This window comes from Pleurodeles waltl, chromosome 4_2 (assembly GCF_031143425.1).
Source record: "Pleurodeles waltl isolate 20211129_DDA chromosome 4_2, aPleWal1.hap1.20221129, whole genome shotgun sequence".
Lineage (NCBI taxonomy): Eukaryota > Metazoa > Chordata > Amphibia > Caudata > Salamandridae > Pleurodeles > Pleurodeles waltl.
Window position 1 is genome coordinate 328,647,480 of NC_090443.1, and position 23,164 is coordinate 328,670,643.

General features: G+C 45.5%; 1 protein-coding gene across 1 annotated transcript in view; it reads left to right on the forward strand.

The window, feature by feature from the left end:
* LOC138293858 (probable endonuclease 4) overlaps positions 1-23,164 on the forward strand; it is a 207,755-nt gene that overhangs the window by 107,300 nt on the left and 77,291 nt on the right. The window contains exon 3 of the mRNA XM_069233162.1: positions 18,823-18,930. Within this exon, the coding sequence (XP_069089263.1) occupies positions 18,823-18,930 (108 nt within the window). The remainder of the gene's footprint in view (positions 1-18,822; positions 18,931-23,164) is intronic.

Consider the following 23,164-nt stretch of genomic DNA (forward strand, 5'->3'; position numbering starts at 1 on the left):
TGCCAATGTTGAAAAAGCCCAGTAATGACTGTAACTTTTTGATGGTACTGGGAGGTTGTAGTTGTGCACATTTTTCTACAAAGTGGAGCCCCAGGCTCTTTCCCTCATCTGATAGTTTGTATCCAAAAAATAGGACACTCAGGAAAGCAGTTTTGTTTTCTTGAAATTTAACTTGTAGCTCAATTCAGCAAATCCCATAACAGTGCTGTCCACCGGGGCTAAGTGTGTTCTGAGGTCGTCATTTGTGAGGTAGACGTCATCTACATAGTACAATGCCTCGGGTCAATATCATATAATATTGATGTTACACGGGCTGAGAACAATCTTGGGCTGCTCTTATACCCTTGAGGGAGGCGGCAAAATTTCCTTTGAAAGCCAAGCGCACTAAAGGCACTCAAATCCCTACTTTCAGGCACCAGATTTTGGCAAAAAAAAAAATTTGGGAAATAACCAAGGTTGTTTTGTATATTTTTCACACTAAATTGTTAATAAGTGCTGTGTGCATTTTATATTGTAAATGTGCATGTATGACTGTTAAGGTGTCAGTAATCTAAGACTTTAAAAGAAATGGTCTGGCTTAGTTACTGGAATCAAATGGTTATTCATTGGTGATACCCAGGGTTCAATTACTCTCTTCTACTCAAGTTGTGAGAGTGTTTTGTTCACTGGTGCTTTAGCCTTATGTTTAATGGGGTATTGGCGTTGGATCTATGGATTTGATCTAATTGTTATAACATGGTAGGGGGAAGCTCTGTCCTACCCTATGTGGTTGCGGTACAGTGCGGGAGCCTGTTCCAATTGCCCATCTGTGGTGTAGGGATCTTTTAGTGCATCGGGAACGAGGACCGAGAAAGAAGGCAAATTACATCTTCCCCTCGTGGGAGTTTGCAGACAAATTCAGGTGGTTAATCTTTTTTTCTGCCAGGAGAATGTCATAACTAAGTGTTAATCTTCCCCAAAATATAATTTTAATAGTGCGCTCTAGGTCTCCCTCAATTTGAATTTTTAATTTATTAACCCTGTGGGATAGGGACATGCGCCTGTTCAAAGTTTTTACTTCAAGAAAGTTTAGTTGCTGTCACATCCAGAAGTTGTAGAAGATTCTGGCAAACTATTGTGACCTCTGCCACGCTGCCTAGCAGAGTCACTGTCCAGTCCTGTTCTTCAGCAAAGTTCTCAATATATGTGACATTTTTCACCAAGATTGCTTGCTTTTTAAATTGGGGTTTTTGTTGTGGAAGTTTCTCTTCCTTTTTGATTGAAACATCACATCTTCGTTTCGGTGTTCTGACCACCCTCCTTTCTCACTACGTTTGTTGGGTGGGTCTTTGAATGAGCAAGATTGGCAAGTGTCAATATAGTGGTATCTATCGGGAGTTTTTAAAGTTTCTAAGATTGTATTGTTTCTCAGAGGTATCTGAATGTGGAGATTCTCCTCTTTCTTTTTTATTATCTTGATTAAGCTTTTGTTTATCCCAGCATTATTTAGTACCCTTTTGTGCTTGTTTGGTAGAATTCTTATTGGAATTACCTTGTATTTGGCGTATACCTTGCCTGGCTTACAGACTATCCCAACCTATACTAGTATAGATTTTGGCGATAATCTTAGGCAACTCATGCTCTTGTTCCTGTTGAGGAACGTCCCGAAGCCACTGGCATACTGCCAATGCTATTGCATCCCCCTTAAGATTACTTAATATAATTGAGGACACTGGCAAAATTGCCCATTAACTGCATCCCCAAGTCCAGGGCAGGGGCAGCTCCATATTCGTATTGAGTTTGCTTTAACACTTCCGAAAGATTCACAAGTGTTGGTGTACCGTGTGCAGTAGTGTAGAGTGCAACAAAGACTGCACCCCAAGAGGCACGGTTGTCCACTGAGGGAACCATCCCGAAGGGTAAGCACATTGTGAGAATTCTATGTTTTTCTTAGGGTCCTGTGTGGGGAAACACTGCTTCCGGTGCACTTAACCAAAACAGAATTTTTCACGTTTTATGGGTACCTTGCCCATTACATAGTGTACAGTTGCCAGATTTATCCCTGCTACTGGCAAGTTTCCTGCATTAGGGTGTAGAGTATATGTGGCCAATCCTGGCCATGGAGGACCTTCATTAGTTAAAGAACCTATTGTTTTGTGGCTCATGTAGTAAGGCGCCATCAAGCCAATTATGGTGTTCTTGAAAGGATATTGGTATTTCTAAATATGCATATGGTCTGTATTGCCCAGATGTATTTGCTACTGTGTAATTGTGAAATGTACACAAGTTATGTTACGTTATTTTATATGAATTTATGGAGCGCATTGCTGCCCGAAGTCCTCCCAGCGCAGAAGCAGAAGCCATCGAAAAACAGACTAGAGGCAGGGGTTAGAACAACCAAGTTTTAAGTAGACGGCGGAATGATAGTTCTAGTTTGTCATAGTACCAAGGGTAGAGAGTTCTACAACTTGGCACCAAGGTAGGATATAGATCTTCCACCCCACTTGGACTTGTTTACTAAAGGGGGTATGGCTAACGCAGCCGAAGAGGAAGTGAGTTGTCTTGAAGGAAAATGAAAGGAAGCGAGGGATTGCAGAAATGGAGAGCCTTTATTGTGAAGTGGTCTGTGGATATAACCCAACATTTTGAACTTTATCCGTTGCTCTATTGGGAGCCAATGAAGAGCAGAAAGAGACGGTTTAGCCGATTCATGCCTAGGTATGTTGAAAAGAAGGCGGGCTGCAATATTCTGCCCTACCTGTAATTTCTTTAGGACATATTTTGGGCACCAAAGTACAAGGCATTGCCATAGTCCAGGTGGGAGATAAGTGCCTGGATAATACGTTTTTGGGCGATTGGTGGAAGAATTTTGAACACCTGTCTAAGAAGTCTAAATATACCAAAATACATAGAAGAAATTTTCTTCACCTGATTGGTCCATGGTCAACCATGGGTCGAGCCAGACACCTAAACTCTTGATGTAAATCTCCCAGGAAATGGAGCGCACAGGGAGTAAGATTAGGCTGAGCTTGCTGGCCCAGAATCATAACCTCTGTCTTATCTCCATTTAGTTTGAATTTACTCTCTGACATCCATTTGGACACTGCCTGTAGACAGGGGGCAAGTACCAACTCTGATGAGTTCTGTTCATTTGAGAAATAGACCACCAGCTAGGTATCATCCGTGTATGAAACTAGGGAGATGCCTTAAGGCTCCACTGTCTTTGCCAATGGCAACATATATATATTAAACAAGGTGGGGCTAAGAGCAGAGCCCTGTGGCACTCACCAACTGCATTTAAAGCAGCTGGAGAAGAAGGATTGGTCTATTACTTGAAATTATCTTTCTTCTAAAAACGAGGAGAGACATCTCAACGCCTCGCCTGTGATTCTGGTATCCCTCATTCTCTGAAGTAAGGTATTGTGATCTACGGTATCATAGGCGGCGCTGAGGTCGAGAAGAATGATTGCTGACACCAGTCCTTGGCCAAGACACTTTATGATTTCTTCTGTGACTCCAATCAGTGCCGATTCCGTGCTGTGTAGAGGTCTAAAGCCCATCTGAGAGGGATGAAGAATATCATTATCTTCAAGAAAATTAGACAGATGGGTGTTTTTCGAGAATCTTAGAAAGGGCTGACGGCAGGGAAATAGGCCTATAATTATTAAGGACAGAAGCATTTAGATTGGGCTTCTTGAGCAGTGGTTTCACTATGGCGTGTTTCCACTGGTGGGGAATAGTTCCCATCCACTGCTGGAAAGGTGACCCAGGAATAGAAAATTTCAGTTATGTATGCGTCCTGTGTCTCAACCACGAATGTTACTTCCACGCACTCATCACTGAGCCCATGATTTAGCTTGAACAACCTACGTCCTACGATAGGTACTACCTATTTAGCTGAGGGCGATATTGCCCTAATACCAGTGATGTTTCTGTATAAGGTAATTATGGTGTTTGTAGCATGTAATGAGACAGAGATACTGAGGAGCTCCGTAAAGTTGTTGCCTAACCAACGATGATGGGGCCATGTCGTAGGACTCTCACCATAGAGATGAGACTGCAGCAGCACCACCGTGTGTCTGAGACTGAGTGTAGGAAGGTAGCCTCTTTCAAACCTTGTTACCCCCACTTTTGGCCTGTTTGTGAGTATATGTCAGGGTGTTTTTACTGTCTCACTGGGATCCTGCTAGCCAGGGCCCAGGGCTCATAGTGAAAACCCTATGTTGTCAGTATGTTTGATATGTCTCACTGGGGTCCTGCTAGCCAGGACCCCAGTGCTCATATGTTTGTGGCCTATATGTGTTCCCTGTGTGGTGCCTAACTGTATCACTGAGGCTCTGCTTACCAGAACCTCAGTGTTTATGCTCTCTCTGCTTTTATAATTGTCACTGCATGCTAGTGACTAATTTTACCAATTCTAATTGGCACACTGGAACACCCTTATAATTCCTTAGTATATGATACCTAGGTACCCAGGGTATTGGGATTCCAGGAGATCCCTATGGGCTGCAGCATTTCTTTTGACACCTATAGGGAGCTCAGACAATTCTTACACAGGACTGCCACTGCAGCCTGAGGGAAATAGGTGTGAATGGCCTGAGAGGAGTGGCCTCTCCTGGCCTCTGGAAATGCTTTGAAGGGCACAGATGGTGCCCTCTTTGCATTAGCCAGTCTACACCGGTTCAGGGATCCCCCCAGCCCTGCTCTGACAGGAAACCTGACAAAGGAAAGGGGAGTGACCACTCCCCTGACCAGCACCTCCTAGTGGAGGTGCCCAGCGTTCCTCCAGTGTGTCCCAGACCTCTGCCATCTTGGATGCAGAGGTGTGAGGGCACAATGGACAGCTCTGAGTGGCCAGTGCCAGCAGGTGACGTCAGAGACCTCTCCTGATAGGTGCTTACCTTTCTCTGTAGCCAATCCTCCTCTGAGGGCTACTTAGGGTCTTTCCTGTGGGTATCTCACCAGATAGCAAATGCAAGAGCTCACCAGAGTTCCTCTGCACTTCCCTCTTCGACTTCTGCCAAGGATCGACCGCTGACTGCTCCAGGACGCCTGCAAAACCGCAACAAAGTAGCAAGAAGACTACCAGCAACATTGTAGCGCCTCATCCTGCCGGCTTTCTCGACTGTTTCCTGGTGGTGCATGCTCTGAGGGCTGTCTGCCTTCACCCTGCACTGGAAGCCAAGAAGAAATCTCCCATGAGTTGACGGAATCTTCCCCCTGCCACTGCAGGCACGAAACTTCTGCATCACCAGTCCTCTGGGTCCCCTCTCATCCTGACGAGCGTGGTCCCTGGAACACAGGAGCTGGGTCCAAGTGTCCCCGACAGTCCAGTGGCCCTTCTGTCAAAATTTGGTGGAGGTAAGTCCTTGCCTCCCCACGCCAGACAGTAATCCTCTGTACTGCATGAACTGCAGCTGCTAGGGCTTCTGTGCACTTTTGCAAGACTTCCTTTGTGCACAGCCTAGCCCATGTCCCCAGCACTCCGTCCTGTATTGCCCAACTTGCTGAGTTGGACTCTGACTTCGTGGGACCCCCTTTTGTTGTGCTGAGTCGACAGTTGTGCTCAGATCTTCTGAACGCCTGTTCAGGTGCTTCTGCGGGTGCTGCCTGCTTCTGCGTGGGCTCTCCGTGTTGCTGAGGGCCCCCCTGTCTCCTCCTCCAAGGGGCGACCTCCTGGTCCTTCCTGGGCCCTGGCAGCACCCAAAACCTTCAACCACGACTCTTGCAGCTAGCAAGGCTTGTTTGTGGTCTTTCTGCGTGGAAACAACTCGGCATCCTCCAACACGCCGGGGGACATCTTCTGACCAAAGGAGAAGTTCCTGGCACCTTCTGTTGTTGCAGAATCTTCAGCTTCTTCCACCCGGAGGCAGCCCTTTAGCACCTTCATCGGGGGTTTAGTGGGCTCCTGCCACCCCCTACCCCCCGGACACTTGCGTGACTCTTGGACTTGGTCCCCTTCCTTTGCAGCTCCTCAGGTCCAGGAATCCGTCTTCAGTGCTTTGCAGTCAGTTGTTGTCCTTGCAGAATCCCCTATCTCGACTTTACTGTCTTTCTGGGGTAGTAGGGTAACTTTACTCCTACTTTTCAGGGTCTTGGGGTGGGGTATCTTGGACACCCTTTGTGTTTTCTTACACTCCCAGTGACCCTCTACACACTACACTAGGCCTGGGGTCCATTCGTGGTTCTCATTCCACTTTTGGAGTATGTGGTTTGTGTTGCCCCTAGGCCTATTCTGCCCTATTGCATTCTATTGTGTTCTACAGTGTTTGCAATACTTTTCTAACTGTTTACTTACCTGATTTGGTTTGTGTGTGTATATTTTGTGTATATTACTTACCTCCTAAGGGAGTATATCCTCTGAGATACTTTTGGCATATTATCACTGAAATAAAGTACCTTTATTTTTAGTAACTCTGAGTATTGTGTTTTCTTATGATATAGTGCTAAGTGATATAAGTGGTATGGTTGGAGCTTTGCATGTCTCCTAGGTCAGCCTAAGCTGCTCTGCTAAAGCTACCTCTATCAGCCTAAGCTGCTAGAACATCTCTAATCTACTAATAAGGGATAACTGGACCTGGCACACGGTGTAAGTACCACAAGGTACCCACTATAAGCCAGGTCAGCCTCCTACACTGAGTCAAACCCACACGGTCTGGTAGCGGTTGGTCTAAACCTTTCAGCCAGCTAGCTAGCAGCACCTCACCCAAACCTTGAAAGTAATGGGGACTTGTGGCAGTCTGAGACATGACACTCGGATCTAGAACAAATTGTAACACTTCCTCTCACTTGCACACATTCTCATACATGCAAGACCCAGAAATACAGGACAGGTTTCAATGTATTTTTTGAAGCAGCTGCACTCCTTGTAAAAGAGCATGAGCTGCAGTTATTAGGAAGATTAAACACAATATGATTATTATTGGGACCAAGAGTGTGAAACAAATGCAAAGTTCCAGAATCCTTTCAAACTAGTGAATCTAAGGGCCAGATGTAGCAAAGGGTTTTTCCCATTCTGTGTCAATGGGAAAATGTGTTTGTACATATGGCCCTAAATCCCTACCTACACTTCTAGCTTCTACCTGAGAGCATAGCAGTGAAAGCCCTTGTTTGCCTGAACTAGTCTGTGGAACGAAGTCCTGACCCCATACCTGAGTAATAAAAAGGAGTTGTTTGCCTGTGGTCTGCTGGTAGTCCTACCAAGTGGCCGAAGCGATGAGGCCAAGTTCAGCAGAGCTGCAACGACATGGTACAGCATAAGATGGCTGGCTGGAGTGTCCGCTCTAACCTAATTTGTGCCAACATGGTGTTTTTATAATAAAACCTGTTGTTTTCTAAGAAGTGGCCTGACGTGATACTACGTCTTTTCTGTATAAGGTGTATTACGTACACTTGGACAGGCAATACTTGGTAAATTATCATATACAGCCTTGAGCAGAGCAGAAGCTGAGAATGCTGTGCAGAAGGAAGTAATAGCAATCCTGCATGAAAAGAGAACTGATAAAAATAATAAAATATCGCCATTTAAATGAATCCAAGCTAAAATAATAAAAAGAATAAATGAAAATGAACTGGATAAAAGGGCACAGGCATGAAGCTAAAATAAATGTGCCCAAGCAGTGCACTAAAATGGACCCACAACAGTAGTAAGCTAAGGATAAACGGGTAATTAGACTGGTGCTAGGTTTGATACATTAGAGAAATTAAGCCAAAGGCCTAGAGTTGCATTTTATTCAAAGCTCCTACAATGCATCTTGCCTCACTAAACCGAATAGAGACTTGGGAGGGGCTTCTCACCGGTGCCTGCTTGACAATCCAAATCCAGTGCTGAAACCAGTTAAAGTTAACAGATGTGGGCAAAGCGCTGAAGCTTGGCTGTCGTCATTCGAACTGAAAAGGGCTTTCTAGGCAACAACTGAGTATGAGCGCAGATGGGCTACAGTCACTGAAACAACAGACTTTTAAGCTTTTTGTACAGTTTGGCTCTTAACCGCTGAAGCAGAACTATTTCCAGTCAGATATGCTTAACTCTAGTGCACCATTTGAACTAGTGGAGGACACAAGGGAGGAGGGTTGGGGGGGGACAGGGGAGGGCACAAGAGGTGGCTGAAACAGGGATGTGGGTAAAACAACAAAGAGCAGGAGGAGGAGGTGTTAAAAGCAGCAGTGGTGGAGGGGTTCATTAAAGCGGCGGGAGGGGTTAACACAAACAATGGAAATTCTACCTGCAGGAGTGTGTGATCAGTGGAAGGACAACTGGCCACAGGAAGGATTATTTCTTCCAAGCTCCACGGCATGGATGAAGTCTCCAGACAGAATTCCAGGAGGAATTCAGAAGCAAGGAGGAGGCGCCGACTTTTTAGAAGTAAGTAAACAAGAGTGACGTGGGAGCCAACCAATGGTAAGTAAAGGTAAGTAATGGACAAGCTCTAAGCCTCTTATAAGTCTTTGTTTTTTATTTACAAGAAATTTTGCAAACCTAAAGAGAACCAGACAGAGACAATGTTAACATTTTTAGTGACCAGAAAGGTATTCTTTGAAACACATCATTTCTGATACTTATTGCTTAAACAAACACCTGATTCAGAGGATGAATCACATTTCAACCCTTCCCAGATATTAGAAGTCCCAAATAACTTATCAGGTGGACCTACAATTAGAGATGAGTGCCCTCTGTCATTCTCAGTTTCTCCAGAATTTTGACCTACACCCTCTCTAGAACGTGTTCCATTGATGTTCCTTATAACCATTAACATACTGAGACAACGGGTCTTGGACATTTGTCACAGCACCATCTGAAGATTAATTGCTGAACGCATTACCCTAGTTTTCCGCTTCTAATACAATGTATTCCAGCACTACTTTATTACCTGCTACTCACAAGGAGACTTTTACAGGTCCTTCTGGTCTGGCAGGTGTGGCTCTTGGTGCTGTAATACATTCAGCCGTAAGAATCCTCCTTTGACAAATGAGCTCACCAAATAAAAAACAAAATTTTAAATCCAAACATTCCTTTAACCTCATTATTGCAGGGCCTTTCATCCCCCTAAAGTTCCTAGCCCTTTTTTTTTTTTTTTTTTAAATTATATTTATTTGTAATTTTCAAAAAACATAGAACAAACAACAAAAAGGCCCATTAGGAGGGTGCATACAGACTTGAAAACAGTATAAAGTCCCACATCAACGGGTGAAAAGTCCAAACCGCGCCCCTGCATAAAAGTTAATTGTAGCAGGGACACGAGCCCTACGTCATCCAGCCGGCTCGACAAGGACCTCTCCATAGAAGAGGAGGAATTCAAGGATCAAAAATCCAAAGGTAAGGGGAACTATAATGCGCATCCATGGGCCCAAAAACATCCATAACCAACTGCAGGAAGAAAGCAATACAAACAGGGGGGAAAAAGAAGGAAGAGCAGGGCAGTAACCAAATCACACGTAACAGCCATGATGCATATGAAGTCAACAGTATCCCGACCATCCCACACGCGGCCCATCAGCACATATCCAAGTGCCTCTATTCCAGGGATTCCAGATAAGTACACAGCGGCCCCCAGATATCCCGCGGCCGGGCACCCCCAGAGGTCAGCTCCCAGAAAATCAGCAATTGTTCATGGCAAAATGAGACATCATGCAGCCAATCAGATCCACGGGGAGCCCGTCCACGGCCCATGCACATCGCAACCCTGCGCTTCGCATGCAACAGCAATAGGCCCACCAATCGCCTGTGAGCCGACGGCACCTCTTCGACATATCCTAGCAAAGCAAGTTTAGGGGAGAAGGGCAGCCGTAACCTCGTTATCTCCTCAACCATAGTCATTACCTCCATCCAGTAATTGCGTACCTCCCCACAGATCCACGCAAGGTGTATAAGATCAGCATTCGGAGCGCAGCACCACTCACAGCTCGCATCTGCGTGCAAGCCCATGGTGTAAAGGCCCTTTGGCGTATAGTATATGCGATGAAGAAATTTGAAATGTATAAACAGTAGTCTGTAATTAGGAGACAAGGTCCTCATATGCGCACAGCATTTCCGCCACATTTCCTCTGTAATAGTCTCCCCCACATCCGCCTCCTAGCGGGCCTAAGCAGCCAAACCAGGGCCGCCCTTCTGATCCTGTATACAATTGTTTAAATTAGTAATGAGCTTATGCGACGACCGCGCCTGGCACAGCACCTCCAAAGCCAGACAAACCGGCGGAGTCTCAGGAAGACCAGCGAAGTGCGCACAAAGCATCGCACAAAACCCGCAGCACATACAGCCTATTCAACGCAGTGTCACGACCCTCCCCCAGCACAGTCTCCGAAGAGACCAAGCGCCCGTCCACAAACCAGTTTCCCAGCTCCGAAAGATCCGACTCTCGGAGGAAGTCGCGTATTCCCACATCCCTGAACATCCTTTCATCCGCTACATCCAGTACCGACATCGAGGGAGCAAACAGCGCACCCACACCAGACCGTCGCAGTACCGCGATCCACGCCCTGATAGTGCACTGCACTGTGCTCACACTGCACACCCTGCGACGAGGAAGGGCCCCAAACACTCTGGACAGGCAGTCAGGCCACACCGCATCGCTTTCAGGCACCAGTTGTGGTAAATACTGCACAGGATGCAGCCAGTAATATGCAGAATGGGTCTGAGCGCAGTAATAATAAAGCTCCAAGTCAGGGGCAGCAAGTCCGTCCAGCTCAAAGGGTAGCGTCAGTGTCTCTCCAGGAAATCCTTGGCTGCCCGCCCGCCCAAACCAGTCCTATCAGAGCAGACCGAAGGCGGCGCAAAAAACTCGCAGTAAGAATAAGAGGCAGATTCACGAACAGGTATAGAAATTTAGGCAGCACCACCATTTTCAAAATTGCAATGCGCCCCATAAGTGAGAGCGGCAACGAGCGCCACGCCTCCGCCCTGTCCTCCAACCATGCTATCGCCTTGCCGTAGTTAGCCATCCAGAGTGTCTCGACGTCCCGGCTGAGCCAGACTCCCAAATAACGCACCTGGCCATCCGCCCATCCGATCGGATACCGGGAGACAAATTCCGCCGCCCCCCTCCCAACCGAGAGGGGCAGCACCACCGACTTAGACCAATTGATTGTAATACCGGAGAAAGCACCAAATCCTACAATCTCATCAAGGAGCACGTCAAGATTTCTCTGTGGCTCGTGCACATACAGCGCAATATCATCAGCATACAAGGACAGCAAAATGGGCCGCTGTCGAAACGGCAGCCCCCTCTGATTATGATGTTGCCGCAGATACTCCTCGAGTGGCTCCATCGCTACCGCAAAGAGCAGCGGGGAAAGAGGGCACCCCTGGCGGGTCCCCCGAGCAGTCCTGAAGGGGTCCGAGACCGTTCCACTGAGCCGCAATCTAGCAGTGGGTTCTGAATACAGCAGCTGGATCAGTTGTACAAAACACACACTCATGCCCACTCTTGCAAGCAGCGCAAACATATACTCCCATGCTAGCGAGTCGAAGGCCTTAGTATCATCCTCAGCATCAATCGCACTCGCAATCGCAAAATACGTGCGCAAATTGTGAGACGTGGATCTTCCTGGCACAAACCCAGACTGGTCCGGCAGTACCAACTTCGGCAGCAACTGCTGCAACCGTGCCGCAATCATCTTAGCCAGGATTTTATTATCAATATTAATCATGGAGAGCGGGCGATAGGAATCACAGCAGTGTGGATCCTTACCCGACTGTAGAATCGTTACAATCAGAGCCTCGCGTAGAGTGGCAGGGAGAACCCCAGTCTCCACAGACTCCGCATAAACCTCCAGAAGATGAGGAGCCAAAAGATCAGCATACTCCTTTATAAAACGCAGCGGTCAGACCATCCGAGCCAGGGATCGCCGCCAGAACCTCCTCGACAGAGAAGGGGGCATCAAAATAAGCCCTATGCACATCATCAAACCAGAGTAAGGCGATCTCAGAGAAGTAATCCTGAGCCGCGTTAATATCCAGCCCAGAAGGCTCAGCATATAGATTCACAAAGAATTCAGTAAACACCCACACCACGCCCTCCGTGCCCACTACCCGCACACCCTTCGCACTATCAATCTCAGTAATGTCATTGCTGGCCCAGGGTCTACGCAACATATGCGCCAATGTACGCCCAGCTCTCTTGCCTTCACCATACCGACGCACCCTGCGTATTTCCTCAGGAAGCAGATTTCCTGAAGCGAGGCCTCCTCGTACCGCGACACGGCCTCCCACAAAGCAGCCAGAGTGGTCCCCGACCGGTCCGTCACCAGACTACGCTCAAGAGCCGCAATACGGTCCTCCAAGTCAGCCAGTTCCCTTCGCAACAACTTTAGTACACTGTGCTGCTTCGCAAGGCAGACACCCCGGATCACCACCTTAAAGGCCTCCCACAAGATTCCCGCCGAACTCTCGGAACCGTGATTTTCCGTAAAATAACGGATAAGGTCCTTACGGACGTCCGCACGGAATACAGCATCTCTCAGCGCCCCTTGGGGGAGGCGCCACAGACCCGCACGCCCAGGCCCACCAGGCAACGCCAGCACCAACTTAACCGGCGAATGATCTGACAAGGTTCTCGCCATATGCTCCACTGACTGCGCCCAGAGCTCCACATCCCTGGAGCCAAGCCAGCGGTCAATGCGGGACCAACTATTATGTGCGTGATGGATGCATGTGCTCTCCCAAACAGTTGCATGCTTAGCCCGCCAGATGTCCACCAGGGCTCCCTCCATCATAACGGACGACAGAGCCCTAGCAGCAGACACATGCTGCACCCTGGTCTGGCTTTCACAGTCCATCGCAGGATCCAGAACAACATTGAAGTCGCCACCCCAGATCACCGCGTCGCTGCCCAGCGAATCAACCAAACGCCACACCTCCCGGAAGAATTCGGGGTTGTCTGTTTTTGGGCTATATACCGAGACAAGCCTACAAAGTCTATCCAGCAGCATGCCACGTACCAAAACATAACAGCCATTTGGATCTGTAATAACCCTCTGAGTGCGCCACTGCAAACCCCTATGGATCAGAATCGCCACTCCACGAGCGTAATTCGAGAATACCGCACGATAGCAATCTCCAATCCAGCCAGCCTTTAGTCGACGCTGCGTATCGGCCACTAAATGAGTCTCCTGCAACATACATACATCTATTGCCTGGCGCTTAATGTAAGCTGACATAAGGCGCACCTTAAAGTTCCTAGCCCTTTTTTTATCATTTCAGTTAGTTCGACCCAAGCAGTAACGTTTTCCACAAACAATATCGAGGCCAGGCATGTATCTTGTTCCCCATGCATGTTGGGGATTATAAAGGTAACCAGGGTTTCTGATTTCCCCTCGGGTTCGGGAAAATAGCCAAAATACGGTAACAATAAGTGTTTTTAATGAAAAATGGGAAAGATGCTTTGTAAAAAAAAAAAAAAGTTTGTGATTTATTTCTAAAATTGGCAGCAACAAAGAATTTACTGCTCCAAGACGGCCCTCTTCCCAGCTTTCAGGAACAGGCAGTGAGAAAATAAATCCGTTTTTTGCAGTTGATTGTGGTTTCTGGCTACTAGCAATGAGTGGGTGAAATTTATGAAACCTGTGAGTGAACCAGGAAAGTTGTACGTTTCTAAAAACCAAACAAATTTCTGAGTTGAAAAAGTGAGCAATTATGCACATCGCTTGAGGTTTCCCAAAAAAATGGGTTTTGAAAACAAAAAAAGGGAAAGTTATAAAAAATGGGTGACTAGGTTTAATCTGTAAGTTTTTGCATTGAAAGCTGACCGACAACAATATCGTGCATTTATGTCCATCACATTCTTCAGGTTGCCGAAATATATAGTGTTTGTCCAACGTCCACAAAGCTGCTAAACCCTGAGCCATCAACCAATACAAATACAGGTTTTACAAACGTTTTCGTTGTGTACCCACCAATGATCTCTTCATTATATGTTATCTAATGAATAGAAAAATGGGTATTGAGGACAGCTATAAACCCAAGAAGGCTGGTGGTCTCAGATACATCCCAGACTCTTAGCCCCTGACTACTTTCTTGTAAAAGGATAAATTTAAAATTATGGGAGACTGGATAGTATCTTTGGAATTACAGGACACATATTTTCGTTTATCTGTTCAGCAGTTCCATAAATGTTCCCTGCGCTTCACAGTGGGTCTGAAAACGTTCAATTTGCCGTCCTACCTTTTCTGCCTCATTTCAGCCCCTTATGTATTCATGAAAGTTACAACAGTGGTGTCCCATGTCATCTTCGGAGGGCTGGAAACATCTGTTACACATGTACCTTGTCTGCGATTTCCAGTGGAACTCAAGCTCAGCATCAACCTGTTGGAGCTCTGGGGTGTTTGGCTGACTCTTAAACTCTTCCTATTGACCATCAGAGGGAGGCCGGTGCAGATTGTCGAGTAAAACACAACTCAAGCAGATTCTAGGATCCTGTGGCTGGAAGCACAGCAGTAAGAAGTTGGCTGGATTTAGCAAGACATTTTCCTGGTAATCGATCACCTAGCAGGACTCTTAATGCAGAGCAGGCGAGTTGAACAGCCTCTGGTGGACCACGAATGGCGTCTTCATTCTGAGGTGATCAAGGCCATCTTCGACCAGTGGGGCATTCCCATTCCTCATCTTTTTGCCATGCTGAAAATGCAGTGCCAGGAACACTGCACATTGAATTATCCACAAGGAATGCTCTTGTTCGTGTTCCCACCACTCTTTTTCCGGTCTTGAGTTCTAAGGAAAGCCTGGACAGAGTGTGCCATGCCATCTTAATAGCTCAGGATTGGGCCAAGATAGTTTGGTCTACTCAAGGTCTTCCAAGCCTGAGCATTTGTTCTGTGATCTGGTGATTCTTCTGGGAGGACCTGTCTCAACAACAGGATACTTACTGCATCCTATTTTTCATAGTCCAGACCTCCATGCATGCAGTTTGAACAGTGACAGCTGAGCAGTTTAGATTTCCCCTCTGAAATGGTAGATTTCATTCTCACAGCCAAGCATCCCTCAACTAAGTCTATCTTTCCAGGACTCTGGGAGAAAGTTGTCGCCTGGTGTGGAAGCTTCACAGTGGGTACAGTAAAGATTACATGTCGCCCTTTTTGGCTATTTTAGTTTTGCCAGCCCAGCCTTCCCACTTCAAATCATCTTTTGTGATGCTTTTTCTATAAGGCCTAACATATGGTGCCTTTTGTCATGCCATAGTGAGACCTTATCCCTGACCCTGAGGTTTCTCATGTGCACTCCATTTGAGCCTGTGCACAGCTGCTCTTTACCATCAAGACAATCTCTCTCATTGTGATGACTTCATTTTGCTACATGAGTGAATTGCAGATGCTGTCAGTGCAACGTTTGTGCACCACCTTCTTACTGACAAATTTGTGCTGAGGACCAAGGCTGCTTTTCTACCTAAAGCATGTGGGACAATCCACCCACCTACCAGCATTTTCTCTCTGCCACATCATTCAAAAGAGTAGAAACTTCATCAGCTTGATCCCAAGAGATCCCTGAGCTTCCGCGTCAACCAAATAAGTATTCTGTTGGTGATCAGCTTTTTGCGGGGATTACTGGTATTAAAAGTGAAAGATGATACAGCAGAGGACTTTGTCCAAAAAGAGCCCTTCTGAGGGCTTACAAGCTAATTCCATCAGGGCTAAGACAGCTGCTGTGGTGTGAGCAATGGAAGTGCAAGCTGAAACGTGCCTGTCAGTGCAGACATTCAGCAACCACTATTTCCTTCACTGTCAAGTCCTCAGAGAGAGGCATTTTGTCTGCTTGGTCTTGCAGGACTTTATGGCTTTAGTCCCCTCCTCTGACCCAAACCCCTGCCTTCTGGGATGTACTGTGGTAGTATCTATTCTAGTATTCAACAGGAGAATGAGTTCCTTACCTTAGGTAATGCTATTTCTGGTGGATACTGTATCTAAATTAAGATTTCTTACTGCCTGCTCAACTCCCTGTGCTGTGGACATCTACGTGTCTTTAAAAGGACCCACGTTTGTTTTCAGCACACTGTTATCTACGATTTCTTTGAGTTCATCTACTTCTGAGAACATGAGCAGGACAGAAACAGAAACCTCTGTAATTCCTCCCCTTAGTTTCCAGGGCAGTACGATACTGTGGAGTCACACAGCGCACCTAGTGGCGTGCAGGAGCGGTTGCTGTAAAAGTTTCCAGATTCAGTCTGATGCCTGGGAATATTCTACTGGTGAGGAATCTGCAGTTAGTGTATCTGCCAGAAAGAGCGCTACCAAAGGTAATTTGTTTTGCTTGGTTAGGCTGTATAGGGACTATCAAATAGATGTTTTTGACAAAAATACTTTTTTGTTTTATTCCGGACTATGCTGATTTGGTTCGAGCAAAAGTATATGACACTCCTAAAATGGATTTTCTCCAACTTTATATAGAGGGGAGAGACATCCAAAGTTGCAGTACCCCTAGGGTGGCGTTTGGTCAGGACATCCCAACTACACCATGTACTACCAGGAATGCCATCCCAGATACTTCCTAGAATGGTCAAAGGCTGAGACAGAAGTGACACTGTTGCTTCAAAGATCACTTGCTGGCAGGGAGATCCTTGTGGGAAATGCTGTGACTTTTAATCGGTGACATAGTCCTAACATAATAAAGACTCCGGTTAGAAGAGCTATCCTGAGAATTTGGTATTGAGTTGGGTTGAAAGATGGGGTTAAATGCTTTACCTTTCCCTGCACTCAGTTGATGGGCAAGTTCAGAGGCCTTTAAAAGCTGCTAAGGCGAATGAAACATAAAGCCAGGGGGGCATTTTGCGAAGGGTTTGATAAAGCCATTTGAAAAACTCAAGGTAAACTTTGCTTTTGGGGAAACTGAACATTTTTCATGTGCCTAATCAAGACATTAGTCATGAATCTGTCTTGTTAAGAAAGTGACAGCCATCTTCTTGACCTGGTTTGAGAAACTGCTCCAATCGTTATCGGATGAAACCCATGTAATCTCTAGAATGTATAAGATAGTACTTGAAGGGGAGAAGACAAATCTGGAATGTCCCTTTGGAGTCCCTAGTGGGCTAGTGCTCTGCAGTTATTACAGATGTCTGTTATGTCCAGTGACTACAGACAGCAAGTACGATCTTGTTTTCTTGGCATTGGACTCCACGGCACCTTCATGCAGTGGACAAGAACCATTCTGCTTTTAGTGGGAGGGTTGGGGGCTGATAGTCTGTCATTCATTCTTTGGGAAATTGTCCCCATACAGAACGTTTGGAAAGAAACGGTGGGCGCCACAAAAGATTTTGGACCTCAAAATTCCAGAAACCCCCCACAGTGGACTGTTAGGACGGCTACACAAAAGTATTTGAGGGAGGAAGACTGGAGATACTGATTTGTTCTCTTTGTTATTACGGTCTACTAAGCAGTCGCTCCTGGCCAAAGGGTGCCCTACTCTTCCCTCACATCTGGGACTGGTATTTTAAATTATGGTAGGTGCTGTGAATGCAAAAGATCACCTTTCAATATTCAAGCCTACAACGCTCTTTCTTATTTAACTGTCATCTTTTTCTGGAATACCTGTTCGAGCAGTTTAGGGAGTTCTGCAAATATTACAGGACTGAAGTTGCTTAGAAGACTAGATGATGAACGCTCTAGTATTATTTCACTAAGAGGACTGAAGCTCCTTAACCAGAGGAATCGGGATGAATCTTATAGTGGATGAGAGGGAGCATTGGGAAAGTGTTAGTTGAAGATTTGTGGTGCTGAAAATGACGTGTCATACATGCTTAAATCAGTGATGGTGGTTTTATTGCATTATTGGATTTGGAAGGATGAAGTGCAGTTAGGTATTAAAACTTTGACTTTTAAAGCACACGAAGATCTCAGTAGTAACTGCTTACCTCAGTGCCCTTTTTTGTCCACTTATCAGCTATTTAATTACCCCCAGCTGTCGATGTGTAAATAGAAAAGTACGGGAACTGTGATCCTGAGTGAGGGACGGCAGGGTGCCAGAGGGGTGTCAGTGAGTGTGCGGTGGGGTCAGAAACGTGGCTAAAAAATATTTTTTTATGTTGGCCTTTCACCTATAGATAAGTATATATAAAATATAATGCACAAACTTTACAAAAAAAATAAATGCAACTTAAAATTTTCAGTGGGAAATTTATTTTTCTGGCAGGAAAGTACAGTCGGTTAATGCTATCACTTTAGATGTATGTTGGTGTAACCGAATGGTCACTGATTCCTAGATGGTGCCCTGCGGATATAGTGACCTGTATTTATAGGGCTAAAAGGTCCAAGCCTGTGATAGAAAGCTTTGTGAATACATGCCATTAGTTTAAATATTTTTAAAATATAGTACACGCAGTATAAGTTTGCACTCATAAATAGGCTGTTGCAAACTGTATAGAAAGATTTTTTTAATGTTTACAGTGCTTTCAAAAATTCTGTAAGACCATAACCATAACTAATGTATGCCTTTTTTGAGGTGTCCATTAAAAGGACAAATCCAGAATCTATCATCTGTAGTGGCTCCCAAGAAGCCTTTAGATTTGTTGATTAACCAATTGAACATATTTACATTTCTTTTCGGTAGAAGGCACCGTGGAGAGAGGGCTTGTTTCTACCTTCTTTCACTTCGCAATAGAGGAGATTCTTCTTCTTCCCATTTCAACCTGCAGGAATGCAGTGGTTTCATGAGCTGTTGTTTTGTTCTTAAATAAAAAGTCTTAGAACTGTTTTCATCAAATAAATAAACTTGAGAACGTCAATTTCCGGTTTCCCTGCCCACTTTAACCTCTGATTCCAACCCAAATCCTTGCTGTGTTAAGGTAGCATTGAGAAAATTTAGAAGAATTATAGATTAGTTTGATCATAATTTCTGGTCTTTGCTGTTATCGCCTTCAGGAGAATCGATTGAGAGTTACGGAGATAAAGAAGCATTGATCCCATCCAAACGGAGGAAACCTGGAGCTGCAAATCCTGTCCGATCTCGTAAAAGAAAGCCTGGTGAAAGTGAGTTTTTATTTGTATACTTGTATAGTACTAAAGCCCATGAGTGTCCAAGCTTTTGCAGTTCCATTTAGGGGTTATTCTATTGCAGGGATGTCCAACAAACTTCCTGGAACTGTGATCCCACACTAGATTTTTCTCATAGCCGCTCAGTAAGTAAACAAGTTCTCCAACATTGGATCGTTTATATATGCACATGCTTGAATCATTCCCCCTTGTCAGGCTTGGAGTCCCTGGTACATTAACATGGCAGTATACAGTGTATAATATATAGCATACAATATACAGTTTAAAATGCCATAGGCCTGAAACAACATGGTATTGTTAGTAGCACATCTACCTCATTGTAAAGAACCCAAACTTCAGCCAATGAGGTGGAAGCTTAAGCTCTCCTACTCCCCCTATTGGCCACCATAGCTCAGATTTCTACCACTCATTATGTGTGAAGGAGTCCTCTGGCAAAGCTCTGCCCTGACCCTTCGCTAAACCTGAAAATGTTACTGATCAGCCCTGGATTTGTACTAGCCGTTTCTTCAGCACTGAAGTACTGTGAGTTGTTTTAGGGAACACTACTATATTTTCTGGGCCAGGGAAATGACTTGATCTGAGAATCACCAGCTATCACCTTGGCTGATGGAGAGAAAAAATATTTATTTAAACCTTGTTCTTATTGTGGAAACACAAAGGTTGACACTGGTGACTTTCATTCTCAGTGTATTTGTTGCCTTTATCGAATTCATAAGGCATAAGAATGTGATATTTGTAAGACTCTTACAACTAAAACACTTAAGGACATAGAAAGGAGATTAGCATTATTCATTTTGGATAAAGAGAATTTTCTTCGATCTAAAGGAGATGCCCCTTTTCACAGGAGGATTCAATGAAAAGTGCTTCTCCAAGCACTTCCACAAAGGCAGTGCGCAAGAGGAGACTTGTGCAGTCTCCTGAGCAGGATTTATTTGTTACAGCGCTTGTTGCCACCTCCTCGGGTAATACGAAAGATAAATATACCTCTAAGCACTATTGAGGGAATCATCCGGTTGTAAAGATAAATAAATCTTCGAAAGACTTCTATTTAAAGGAAGCATTGTCTGCGAGAAGACAGTCAAGAACATCAACACGCTTGTCGATGATGAGGGCTTCTTTGTTAGCGGTAGACCATAAAGTCGACAGTACCGTCGATGACAACTCTGCTGACACTACCATTTATACCCTTGAAGATAAAATCAGTATCAATGAAGACACTGTCAAACTCCCACACTGTGAACTGTAACTAAAAAGACTGTTTTTTATCATGAAAGGTGTCAAATTTACCTCCAGCTCAGATATTGCAGTCAGACCAGGAAGAAGAGTCTAGAAATTTGACCTTGCTAATAGCTTACAGCTCAGCGTATTAAGATGTAAGATATGTTCCAGATTTTGGAAAAGAAATGGACGATGAGGAGAACTACAGCAAATGTTTATCAGCAAGATTGTAAGTCTCAAACTTCTTAAATTGGTATGAGGAAGAAACTACCAAGATATTCTTTTGAACCAGATGTGGTCCAAGTGCTGGTGGCCTTTTTATCAACATTGTAACAGATGATGGAGACTTTCAATAAATTATTACCATAACAACTAGCTAATAATCCTGAGTGGTGTTACCTCCTACACCCATTGTACTACCTCATCCATCTGCCTCTTTACCAGTTTTGCATCCTCATCAACCTTCACCACTACCTCCTCCACAGCCCAGGGAAGCATCTTCCAGATCTGTTCACAGAGAGGACATTGATGATATTAACTCCAATGATTCTGACATGGATGAGGAGGAGAGTGAACTTCCACAACATGATGGAGGACAGGATGATAATGGAAGGAAAGTTATTGTCCTGAGTGGAAATCAAAATGGGCCACATGCACAGGATTCCACAGATATCTCTTGAGTTTCATCTGTAGATCAAACATGTTTTCTTTATGCTTTAAAGAGCAACCTCAGACATTTTTAAAATCCTTACTCATCCTTGACTGTGCCTGGTCAGAAGGTCTACAAATAATGAAGACACCGGCTACAGTTCCTGCTGTGACGCCTCGCCTGTAGAAAAAGTATTAGGTGCCGGATTCACCTCCAGCTTGCTTCACTTGTCATACTAAACAGGATTCAGTAATTTTTTCAGCAGCTCAGAGAAGAACCAAGTCCTCATTAACGCCGTTCTCTGGTCTGCCAGACAGGAATAGCAAACACATTGATAACCTGGGATAAAAAAGTTTGTCTGTGGCATTGACCTCAATTAAGACAGGCAATGCCCTGGATATTCTAGGTTGCTGTGATCGCCAGATGTGGCATGACATCGCTCCGTTAATGGAGCTCATTCCTGCAGCTAAGAGTGAAGCGTTGATAGCTATCCTGAAGGAAGGAGAGCTTACTTCTTCCTTCATTATTGATACAGCAGTGGATGTCTCAAACACAGGTTTTTGCCAACTGGCAGGCAGTACAGTATTCTGAAGACAAGACTGGTTAAAGTCCACCGCTTTCCGAACCAACTTCCCATCTAAGATTCTGGGTAAGCTTTTTGATGGCCTTTATCTTTTTGGGCAATCATGTAGATAAGTCTTTATAAGGTCTTTAAACTGACACTGACTTTGCAAAGGTATTTGGGCTTTTGCGGTATCGCAGATTTGGAATATTTTGTTTTTGTGTCTCAAGAAGATAACGGAATTCAATTCAATCAATATGGAGGTCTAGGATGTACCTATTATTCTCAAAGACAGTCTAGATGCAATCAAGGATATTCCTTCCATTGGAATCAAAGACAGTCTTATGGGAGGTGCTCAGGGAGGTTCAGAGTTTCCTCACAAGCACATAACGGTGACAGTCAGGTAAGAGTTTGAGTTTCTGCTTGTGTCCCCTTTTCCATTTGATTGTCAGAAGTTGGGAGAGGGGGAAAATTTTCCTTTCTGCTCTTGCATTGCTGATCATAACATCAGACAAATGGGTGAAGCAAATTGTACAATTCGATCATACGTTGGAGATCACCCAGAGACCCCCAGTTTGTCCACCCAAAAGCAACAACATATTCATTTTAAGGAGCTTCAAATTATAATTCTCATGCTTCTCCTCAAAGGGGCTATTGAAGTTGCCTGCAAATCACAAATGTTAGAAATGGGGTCTCTAGTTGGCAGTCGTTTGCACCTTGTCCATGAAGGGACCCTCACTCTAGTCATGATAAGGGAGATACCCGCTCAGATAAACCCTACTCACCCCCTTGGTAGCTTGGCACTAGCAGTCAGGCTTATCTCAGAAGCAATGTGTAAAGCATTAGCACATAACACACAGTAATAGGTGAAAACACTACAAAAGGGCACCACACGAGTTTAAAAAACATAGCCAATGTTTATCTGTGTAAAACAAGACCAAAACGATACAAATCCAACATATAGTGTTAAAGATATGAATTTTGCAAGATGTACTCAAAAAATACAGTTCCTTGAAGTCGATAATCCACCTGGGGCTATCACGGCGTTGTGATCAACAAAACGAACAGTTCAGGCTGGCTGCGGTGTTGTGGGCCAGCTACGGTGTCGGGGAGACCCGCAAACGGTACCTTTGAAATTGCGGAGTATGGTGATCCTCACGGTGAGCTCCGGAGAGTGGCGTCGCGGTGTGGGTGCGGGGTCGTCGGGCCCTTGAGGTCCCACGCATTGCAGAACGAATTCCAGGCTGATGAAGTCAGGAGCTCTGCCGTGGATGGTGTCGGGGCTGCGGTGCAAAGTGGGACAATGTGACATGTGATGGTCACGGTGCAAGCAGCGCCTTGATGACAGCATCCAACGGCGTTGGTGTGAAGTGGGCGGTGCGACGTGCAGTGTCACCAGGTCACGGTGCATGCAGCGATGTTGCAAGCCAGCGGTGCGGAACGGGACGGTGCTTTGTGACTCTCACGAGCGGTGTCCGCAGGCCAAAATGCAGGCAGGGATGCCTGGGGATGACACTGGAGTCAATGATGCTGGCGTCGGTGGACTGTGACTGCGGTACGGGACGGTGCTTTGTGTACCTCACAAGCGGTGCCCACAGGCCACGGTACAGGCAGCAGCACCTTTGTCAGCAGGAGCATCATTGGGGATGCCCAGGCTGCGGTGTGAGCAGGCGATGCCGGATTGCGGGGCCCACAGGTCACGGTGCAAGCAGCAGCTCGGTGAAGTCGTCCGATGACTGCTTCTGTGAGACCAGGGTTGTGGTGCAAAGCGGGGCAATGCA